This window comes from Hypomesus transpacificus, chromosome 17 (assembly GCF_021917145.1).
Source record: "Hypomesus transpacificus isolate Combined female chromosome 17, fHypTra1, whole genome shotgun sequence".
NCBI lineage: Eukaryota > Metazoa > Chordata > Actinopteri > Osmeriformes > Osmeridae > Hypomesus > Hypomesus transpacificus.
This window is the reverse complement of record NC_061076.1, coordinates 1381692-1392858: the sequence shown is the minus strand read 5'-3', so window position 1 is coordinate 1392858 and position 11167 is coordinate 1381692. Positions and strand designations below refer to the sequence as shown.

Genomic DNA, 11167 nt, shown 5'->3' with positions numbered 1-11167 from the left:
CTCCATCAATCAACCAACCAATCAATCAGTGGATTTGAAGAAACGCGATTATCTTCTTCCTCTGAGTGTATGAAAGGATTTTTTTCACATCTCTGATATTCAGTGGTGGAGGCTGGTATGACTTAATGTGCATAGTCTGTGATGTTGGAAGAGGAGGAGAGAGGTGGAGGAGGGGCGTGGAGGAGAGAGGTGGAGGAGGGGGTGGAGGAGAGAGGTGGAGGAGAGAGGTGGAGGACGGGGTGGAGGAGGGGGTGGAGGAGAGAGGTGGAGGAGGGGGTGGAGGAGAGAGGGGGAGGAGAGAGGTGGAGGAGGGGGTGGAGGAGGGGGTGGAGGAGAGAGGTGGAGGAGAGAGGTGGAGGAGGGGGGTGGAGGAGGGGGTGGAGGAGAGAGGTGGAGGGGGGGGGGTGGAGGAGGGGGGTGGAGGAGAAAGGGGGAGGATGGAGGTGGAGGAGAGGTGGAGGAGAGAGGTGGAGGAGGGGGGTGGAGGAGAGAGGGGGAGGAGAGAGGTGGAGGAGAGAGGTGGAGGAGACAGGTGGAGGAGGGGGGTGGAGGAGAGAGGGGGAGGAGAGAGCTGGAGGAGAGAGGTGGGGGAGGGGGGTGGAGGAGAGAGGGAGAGGAGAGATTTGGAGGAGGGAGGTGACTGAGGGAGGAATAAACTCGATTAAGATATCTTCTCCCTCTGAGTGCATGAAAGGATTGTTTTCACATCTCTGTTATTCAGTGGTGGAGTCTGGTTTGACGTAGTGTGCATAGTCTGATGTTTGTTAGAGAGATGTTTGGGGTCGCTGCGACGTCGTTTAAACTGTATGTTTCAGGTGTGGCTCTGAGGACTGCAGTACTTACTTATCACCGCTAGATGTTGCTTTTGTAGCAGTAAGATCGGTGGTTCTTACAGTAAGTTAGACTAAAACCCATGTCCTGGTCCTGCTAATGACCATCAAACAGTCCCATGCATACTTCAATAGTTGTTTTTAACATGCATCTAGTGTCCATAGCGAGCACAGTTCGCTACTGAATCCATAACGTGGGTCACAATGACCCGAAGGTTAACAACGACCCATCGTTGTGTTGGGACAACTTTACTTAATACTAAAACAAATAAAAACTATTTTCTTTTAACCTTCGCGCTGTGGGGGGTCTGAGACAGCACGACGGTTAAAAGAAAATGCTTCACTTTATTTTTGTATTAATTAAAGTTGTCGCAACACGACGGTGGGTCACAATGACTAAAGGGTCACAATGACCCGAAGGTAACACAAGGGTTTTAATGTAGACTCTTGTTGTCTCAAGTGAATTGAGTTGCTGTTTTATGAAATGTACTGTAGCGTCCAGACATTGGTTGTTAATCCAGAGACAAGAGTTAAAAGTGTGGGCTGTAGTGATTTTCCTAATTTTCTTATGTTCACAAAACTATATTATAATACATAGCCAAAACTTAATAAACAAAAGTCGTCTACTGTTCCTATAACTAATTAATATGATGACGTGCTATGTTATCAAGATATCCACATAACAAGCTTGTTTACCTTTTGTGGAAATAAATCTTAAAGCACTACTGATGTGAACACTTTCGCTATATGTAGCCTGTGTTGCGGGTGACTGCTGGACCCAACAGGAGAAAACAACGGTGCATTGCCCCTTTAAATCTGCCGCGTCCAGACTGTGATTTGACAGCAGCGGTTCAAAGACCTCGAATTAAACTGAAATACGGAGACAACCGCGCGACCACCACGAGACAGAGAAGAGGTAAGACATTTGATTAAATAACCACATTTTACAATTCGAGACATTTTGTAAAAAATATGTGGTAACAAATTGCGTGATAGAGCCTTGAAAACCCCCGCGTGCTGGGTTTCTTTGTGAGACGATATGAAAACATGCGTAGGCTGCAATAGGAGCGAATAGGAGAGATGTTGTTATTGTGGAACAATGTTTCAGCGTTCGCATGTACCGGCTGGCTGAAACAGTGAAACAACTTCCATTAAAGACGTCCGTCCTCCTAACACTACATTTCGTGTGAACATTTGATTTAAAAGGTGTCCATATTTGATGAATAGCAATGCATGCGCCTATTTGCGTACGGGACCGGGAGCTGTGCGCGCGGTGGTGCTTGCTTGGGTGGGATGGGATACGCGTCATCGACAAAGCAGACGGGGTCTGGAAAGCGCTCAAGCAGTCTACAGTTTCTGATTGTTTAGATAATCGTGTTTCGTTTTCATAGTAGTCTTGTTTCCATGCCACTGCAATAATAATGTGCTTCCCTCGCGCCGACAGAACAGATAAATGACCAACCGCCATACAACCAACATACGCATAGGGGCACACACACACACTCACACAAACACACACACATACACACACTGAACTATATAGTACCTGGCCTTGCCCCACCATCTCCACTATTTCACTCTTGTAACCACAACAACAGGAGTGGGCGAGCAGCTCCATCTGGACCCTTCTCCAGGACAGAACTCAGATTGAGAGGAGGAGGTGTGGAGGTCTGTTTTCCTTTTCATTATAGCCCCATGCAGGCTTCAGCTTAGTGAGCTAAGACAGTCGTCTACGCTGTTTAGGTTCACCTTGTGAGGGGGAGACAGGGGCAGTGTGGGGGAGGGGGCTGAGGCAGATGGGAGACCTTGGAGGAAGGTTGAGGGAAGGGGGTCGGAGGAGAGGGGATGGGAGAGGGTGGGAGGAGAGGGGGTGGAAGGAGAGGGGACGAGGTGGGGGGTGAGGAGAGGAAGGTTGAGGGGAGGGGGTCGGAGGAGAGGGGGTGGGAGGGAGCAGAGGGGGTGGAAGGAGAGGAGAGGGGGTGGGTGGTGAGGAGAGCAGATGGAGTTTACAGCAGCGTGTGATCTTGTTAGTGAGTGTGTGTTTGTGTTATTAGCATGGACATGGCTGAGACTGTATGTTGGACGAGAGGAGAGGGAGTGGAGAAAGAACCCGTACCCTGTGAGCCTGTATGGGGAGAGATGAGAGAACAAAGGACTGTCAGGACAGGAGAGAGGTGGAGGAGAGAGGTGGAGGAGAGAGGGGGAGGAGGGGGGTGGAGGAGAGAGAGGGAGGAGAGAGGTGGAGGAGAGAGAGGTGGAGGAGAGAGGTGGATGAGAGAGAGGTGGAGAAGAGAGGTGGAGAAGGGGAGGAGGAGAGAGGTGGAGGAGAGAGGTGGAGGAGAGAGGTGGAGGAGAGAGGTGGAGGAGGGGGGTGCAAGAGGGAGCACTAAGGTTTGGCACATCAGTATTGTTGTTAGAAACCCAACACTATGAGGTGATATTAGAGGGGAGATAGGAGAGGAGGAAAGGGAAGGAGAAGAGAAGGAGAGGAGAGAAGGTGTGCAGGTAAAGAAGGGTAGGATGAGGAGAGGAAGGATACCTCTACAAGAAGTGTGTGTCTGTCTCTATCTGTTTCTCTCTCCTCTTTGTAAGTGGGGCGGGTAAAGAAAAGTACTTTCCCATTGGTGGATTCCTGCTGATGTCATCACCCTGGTGGCTAATATGGCTGACAGTCGGTCTAATGCTGTACCTATAATGTTGTAATTATGTAATAACACAATGTGTCTAAGTGTGTGTGTGTGTTTCTGTTGGTGTTTGCTGTCTACTCTTTCCCATATCCCGCCCCCTGTAACATGCTCCGAACACGCAAGTCCCCTCTTTACGCTTCAAGCTCAGGTTGCTATGGCAGTCACAATACCTCGCCATGGCAACTGGCTGATGAGGAGGGAGGGATGGAGGGAGGGAGGGACGGAGGGAGAGATGGAGGGAGACCATCCATCTCCCACACCCCTGGAGAGCTGGGCTGATGCACACGGCTCCTCCAGCCAGCTCCTGTTCCCCCCCCTCCAGTGACCATGAGGCGTGCTTGGCATTCTCCACAACACACCTTCATTCATATAAACACAGTCACTCAAACTGTCACAGTAAAATCACTATTTTTGGCGTTTCCTGTGAGGTGTGTGTTTCTTTCTGTGTGTTCCCCTGTGTGTGCGAGGGAATCCCCTGAGAGAGTCTATTTTCAGCGGGACCTCATTAGGGCAGCCAATGGCCAGCACAGAGCATGGCCTTCAGCTGTAGCCAATCACCTGCCTGCTAAACTCACAGACAGCCAATCACAGACAAGCTCTTCCTGATAGGGGGTTAGTAGGGTACTCCTGTCCCTGTGCTATACTCATAGCCTTACTCTCTAACAAGCACACACACTCACACTAGCACACGTGCACCCACACACACACACACACACACACACGAATAACAATTCTCCTGATAACATGAGGTGTTGTGATGCTACACGCTGCTTTTCAGCCTCTCTGTCTGTCCCAGGAGGGCTAGGGAGGGGGTACCCCCCACTTTCTTTATGTACCCCTCCCTCACCCCACCCCCCACTCTCTCTTTTCACCCCGGTCGTTCATTGTGCCTGTCGTCATGGATACATATGGATTAGCCAGATGTCCCCCTCTTTCATCTAACTTCTCCACCTCCTCTCTCCTATTGAATCCACAGACTAGGCAGACCAGACTAGGCACCAGACTATCTGACACTGCAACATGCCTGTGGCAGCTACTGGCACAGAACCTGGTGAGTTACAACCCTCTCTCCTCCCCTACTCCGCTCTCCCCTCTTTCCTCTCCCCTTCTCCCCTCCTCCCCTGCTCCCCTCTCCTCATGCTACATGTGTGTGTGTGTGTGTGTGTGTGTGTGTGTGTGCAGCGGTCACGCAGGTTCTGGACACCCTGAGTGACAGCACCAGCTCCACCACTGCCAACGATCTGGATCTCATCTTCCTCAAGGGCATCATGGAGAGCCCAGTGGTGAGACTCACACACACTCTCACACACACACACACACACACACACACGCGCTCTCTCACATCTCACACACACACACACGCTCTCTCACATACACACACGCCCTCTCACATCTCCCACACACACACACGCACACATGCTTTACTTGTGAGGACATGTTTTTTTACAAACATTGTGTGTGTTTTATTGTTCTTTTGTGTGTGTGTGTGTGTGTGTGTGTGTGTGTATGTGTGTGTGTGTGCAGGAGCCAGAGAGTCCTGGGGAGACGAGGCTGGAGGCGGTCAGGGAGAACAACGTTGAGCTGGTCCAGGAGATCCTCCAGGACCTCAGCCCCTTCACACACCGCAGCAGCACCGCCGCTGAGCTCACACTCATCCTCAATGAGCCCCACTTCCTGGTGGGACACACACACACACACAGTTATACACACACAGTTATACACACACAGGCACAGGGACAAAAATCTGGTGTAAACTTTGGGGGACACAATTACATTTTCTCAAGAGCAGTTCCTGGGGGGAACCAGAAGTTTCAAACACAAGTATTCTTCTTCTTCTGTCAATTAATTGTTTGCTCTCTGTTGATTGGTCGGCAGTCCCTGCTGGAGACTCATGATTCGGTGGCTTCTCAGACGTGTGAGAGCCCGCCCCCCAGCCCGTGTGCTTACATGGACCCGCCCACCGCCACCCAGCCCCCTGACGCCGTCAGGATGGTGGGCATCCGCAAGGTGGCCGGAGAACATCTGGTAACTACCACCCTAACTAGCACCCTAACCTGGGAACTACCACCTTAACTACCACCCTAACCTGGGAACTACCACCCTAACTACCACCCTAACTAGCACCCTAACTACCACCCTAACTACCACCCTAACCTGGGAACTACCACCCTAACTACCACCCTAACTAGCACCCTAACTACCACCCTAACTACCACCCTAACCTGGGAACTACCACCCTAACTACCACCCTAGCCTGGTAACTACTACCCTAACCTGGTACATACCACCCTAACTACCCCCATAACCTGGTAATTATCACCCTAACTACCGAAATACCTTTACCACCCTTAATAGCATCTAACCAATGATAGATTGCTAGATGGATTACACGTGAGGAAACAGATCTAAGACGTGTGGCGTGTGTCACGTGTGTGTCAGGGGATCACGTTCCGTGTGGAAGCGGGGGAGCTGGTGATCGCCCGGATCCTGCACGGGGGCATGATCGACCAGCAGGGTCTGCTGCACGCCGGTGACATCATCAAGGAGGTGAACGGCCGTCCAATGGGGCAGGACGTGCAGGTGCTGCAGGAGGTGCTACAGGACGCTAGCGGCAGCGTGGTCCTCAAGATCCTGCCCAGCTACCAGGAGTCCCACCTGCTCGGACAGGTAACACACCTGGTCCAGACACACCTGGTCCAGACACACCTGGTGACACACCTGGTCCAGACACACCTGGCCCTGACACACCTGGTCCAGATACACCTGGTCCAGACACACCTGGTCCAGACACACCTGGTCCAGATACACCTGGTCCAGACACACCTGGTCCAGACACACCTGGTGACACACCTGGTCCAGACACACCTGGCCCTGACACACCTGGCCCTAACACACCTGGTCCAGACACACCTGGTCCAGATACACCTGGTCCAGACACACCTGGTCCAGATACACCTATATCCTGTATTTTCGTTCCTATCTCTGCTGTCCCTCTCCACCTGTCTTACTGGTTCTCACCTGTGTCATCAGGTATTTCACAAGTGTCACTTTGATTACGACCCAGCCAATGACAACCTGATTCCCTGCAAGGAGGCGGGGCTGAAGTTCGACACAGGGGACATCCTGCAGATTGTCAACCAAGATGACCTTAACTGGTGGCAGGTGTGTGTGTGTGTGCGCTCGCTAATGATGGTGAATGCGTGTGTGTGTGTGTTGCTGATTGTAAACGTGTGTGTGTGTTGCTGATTGTAAACGTGTGTGTGTGTGTGTTGCTGATTGTAAACGTGTGTGTGTGCGTGTGTGTGTTGCTGATTGTAAACGTGTGTGTGTGCGTGTGTGTGTTGCTGATTGTAAACGTGTGTGTGTGTGTGTTGCTGATTGTAAACGTGTGTGTGTGTGTGTGTTGCTGATTGTAAACGTGTGTGTGTGCGTGTGTGTGTTGCTGATTGTAAACGTGTGTGTGTGCGTGTGTGTGTTGCTGATTGTAAACGTGTGTGTGTGTGTGTGTTGCTGATTGTAAACGTGTGTGTGTGTGTGTGTTGCTGATTGTAAACGTGTGTGTGTGTGTGTGTTGTTGGCAGGCTCGGCATGTGGATGGAGGCAGTACTGGTCTGATCCCCAGTCAGCTGCTGGAGGAGAAGAGGAAAGCTTTTGTGAAGAGAGATGTGGAGTTACCTCCTGCAGGTAGACACACCAACCTCCTCTTCTGCCTCACCTACCTCCTCTCCTGCCTCACTTACCTCCTCTCCTGCCTCACCAACCTCCTCTCCTGCCTCACCAACCTCCTCTCCTGCCTCACCAACCTCCTCTCCTGCCTCACCTACCTCCTCTCCTGCCTCACCAACCTCCTCTCCTGCCTCACATACAGCTCCTCTCCTGCCTCACCTACCTCCTCTCCTGCCTCACCTACCTCCTCTCCTGCCTCACATACAGCTCCTCTCCTGCCTCACCTACCTCCTCTCCTGCCTCACCTACCTCCTCTCCTGCCTCACATACAGCTCCTCTCCTGCCTCACCTACCTCCTCTCCTGCCTCACCTACCTCCTCTCCTGCCTCACATACAGCTCCTCTCCTGCCTCACCTACCTCCTCTCCTGCCTCACCTACCTCCTCTCCTGCCTCACCTACTTCCTCTCCTGCCTCACCAACCTCCTCTCCTGCCTCACCTACCTCCTCTCCTGCCTCACCTACCTCCTCTCCTGCCTCACTTACCTCCTCTCCTGCCTCACATACAGCTCCTCTCCTGCCTCACCTACCTCTTCTCCTGCCTCACTTACCTCCTCTCCTGCCTCACATACAGCTCCTCTCCTGCCTCACCTACAGCTCCTCTCCTGCCTCACCTACAGCTCCTCTCCTGCCTCACATACAGCTCCTGCCTCACATACAGCTCCTCTTCTGCCTCACATACAGCTCCTGCCTCACATACAGCTCCTCTCCTGCCTCACATACAGCTCCTCTCCTGCCTCACCTACAGCTCCTCTCTTGCCTCAAATACAGCTCCTCTCCTGCCTCACATACAGCTCCTCTCCTGCCTCACATACAGCTCCTCTCCTGCCTCACCTACAGCTCATCTCCTGTCTCAAATACAGCTCCTCTCCTGCCTCACATACAGCTTCTCTCCTGCCTCACAAACAGCTCCTCTCCTTCCTCACATACAGCTCCTCTCCTGCCTCACCTACCGCTCCTCATCTGCCTCACCTACAGCTCCTCACCTGCCTCACCTACAGCTCCTCTTCTGCCTCACATACAGCTCCTCTCCTGCCTCACATACAGCTCCTCTCCTGCCTCACCTACAGCTCCTCTCCTGCCTAACATACAGCTCCTCTCCTGCCTCACATACAGCTCCTCTCCCGCCTCACATACAGCTCCTCTCCTGCCTCACATACAGCTCCTCTCCTGCCTCACCCACCCAACATCACCTGCCTGTCTAGCTCACCTGTTGTCCTCAACTTTATCTGTGTGGCAGGTACTTTGTGCAGCGGAGTTGGAGGAAAGAAAAAGAAGAAGATGATGTATGTTACCACCAGGAACGCAGGTGGGTCTCCCTCCTGCAGGATTCCATCCAGGGGCAATGGATTCTAAACTATACTGTTACGACCTGGTAAATATGTATTTCTAACTGTATCTACTTTCCAACTCTCTTTTTTCTCTGTTATTTCCCTCCCTCCCAGAGTTTGACAGACATGAGTTGTTGATCTATGAGGAGGTTGCCAAGGTGCCTCCATTCCGGAGGAAGACGCTGGTTCTGATTGGTGCTCAGGGAGTGGGTAGGTGGAGCCTGAAGAACAAGATGCTGTTGAAGGATACACAGCTGTTCGGAACCACTATACCCCGTAAGTACATCAAAATAATCAACTAACCACTATATCCGTAAGTACAACTAAGTAGCTAACTAAATCACTGATATACCCCTGAAGTACAACAAAAGTTATTAAACGAATCCACTGTCACAAACCCTTCCATGTGACTCAAACCAACTCGCTAGCTAACAACCACATTACCTTCCATAACTACCATCCACCCATCACTAGCTACCCGCTCACCTACCTCAGCTGACTTCCTGCCTTGCACTTCCTGTCATGCACTTCCTGTCATGTACTTCCTGTCACGTAGACACGTCCAGGAAGCCCAAGGCTGGCGAGCGCGAGGGCCAGATGTACGCCTTCACCAGCCGCAGCAAGATGGAGGCCGACGTGAAGGCCGGCCGCTACCTGGAGCATGGGGAGTACGACGGCAGTATGTACGGGACCAAGATCGACTCCATCCACGAGGTAGTGGAGGCCGGCCGGGTCTGCATCCTGGACGTCAACCCTCAGGTAGGGCGGTCTGGACGCAGTGTGGAGGACAGGACCCTGATGTCCCCTCAACAAGAGTAAACAAAGGAATCATTGAATGGATGAGGACCTTTTCCTGATCATCACAACTTTTGACGTGCTGTTTTCAGGGGGGTTTATGGGGTTAGGGTTAGCATTACATTAAGGGTTACGGTTGACGTTTGTGTGTGTACCCCAGGCTCTGAAGGGTTAGGGTTAGGGTTAGGGTTAGGGTTAGGGTTAGGGTTAGGGTTAGGGTTAGGGTTAGGGTTAGCATTACATTAAGGGTTACGGTTGCCGTTTGTGTGTGTACCCCAGGCTCTGAAGGCGCTGCATACATCAGAGTTCCTCCCCTACGTGGTGTTTGTCGAGGCTCCAGACTTTGAGGTCCTGAAGGCCATAAACAGCTCGGCGGTCGAGGCCGGGGTGGTCAGCAAGCTGCTCACGGTAAGACACACAGACAGGCAGACAGACAGACAGACAGGCAGACAAGCAGACAGACAGACAGTCAGGCAAGTAGACAGACAGGCAGTCAGACAGACAGACAGACAGGCAGTCAGACAAGCAGACAGACAGACAGACAGACAGTCAGACAAGCAGACAGACAGTCAGTCAGACAAGCAGACAGTCAGACAAGCAGACAGTCAGGCAAGTAGACAGACAGACAGACAGTCAGACAGTCAGACAAGAAGACAGTCAGACAAGAAGACAAGAAGACAAACAAGCAGACAGACATACAGACAGGCCAGCAGACAGACGGGCTGCATGTGTGTGTGTTGTCCTGTTCTTGTCAGTGTACGCACACTGTAGGATAGACTGTGTGTTTAGGCAAGACGGTGTGTGAGTGCGTGTCCTGGAGGGTAATCTGTTTTAACCGGTTCTGTGTCGCCCCCTGCAGGACGTGGAGCTGAAACGCACGGTGGACGAGAGTGCCAAGATCCAGCAAGCCTACGGACACTACTTTGATCTGACCGTTGTCAACGACAACCTGGACGAGACCTACCGCACCATCAAGACTTCCCTGGAGACGGTTACCAAGAGCCAGCAGTGGGTCCCTGTTACCTGGGTGTTCTAGGGGAGGAGTTTAGGGAAAAAGAGGGGGAGGAGTTTAGGAAAATAGAGGGGGAGGAGTTTAGTGAGGAGAGGGGGCCAGGCACCCCAGGTCCCACTGCCAACCAGAAATCTTCTAAAATGGACCGGCGCAATTACAACAGCTTGGACAACACCTCTACACATCTGTTGCTGAAACATCAAGGACTGTGTGTGTGTGTGCCCATCTGTGTGTGTGTGTGTGTATGTGTGTCTCCAACCTCCATGTTCTCTTCATAGGCAGCAGTTCATCAATGTTTACATCCACCTACATCCTACACCCTCACACTCATACACCCCCCCTTCCCTGTCACACTCATACACCCCCCCTCCCCTGTCACACTCACACCCCCCCCCCTCCCCTGTCACACTCATACACCCCCCCTCCCCTGTCACACTTATTCACCCCCCCTTCCCTGTCACACTCATACACCTCCCCTCCCCTGTCACACTCACACCCCCCCCCTCCCCTGTCACACTCATACACCCCCCCTCCCCTGTCACACTTATTCACCCCCCCTTCCCTGTCACGCTCATACACCCCCCTCTTTCTTATTTCCCAGTTTACTTCTGTGCCAAATTTCATAATGACATTTTTGTACAATTTGTTTTTAGTTTTTTGTTTGTTTTGAGTTTATTATAATTTTATCATAAATTATTTGTACAATTTCAAATGACAGTGGCACGTGTACTGATTCATGCAACCACTCATATGTTAGTCTGTACTACAATAACTGATTATAATGTAAT

At 51.8% G+C, this 11167-nt stretch overlaps 1 protein-coding gene across 1 annotated transcript; it reads left to right on the top strand.

The window, feature by feature from the left end:
• Positions 1–1672: 1672 nt before the first annotated feature.
• Positions 1673–10738, top strand: mpp2a (MAGUK p55 scaffold protein 2a). The gene is made up of 13 exons (XM_047038667.1): positions 1673–1746; positions 4494–4568; positions 4700–4800; positions 5042–5194; positions 5393–5542; positions 5957–6184; positions 6548–6679; positions 7099–7201; positions 8482–8550; positions 8687–8848; positions 9129–9331; positions 9647–9775; positions 10227–10738. Exons 2-13 carry the CDS (start codon positions 4538–4540, stop codon positions 10401–10403), a joined length of 1638 nt encoding a protein of 545 aa, XP_046894623.1. The 5' UTR covers positions 1673–1746; positions 4494–4537; the 3' UTR covers positions 10404–10738.
• The last annotated feature ends 429 nt before the right edge of the window (positions 10739–11167 follow it).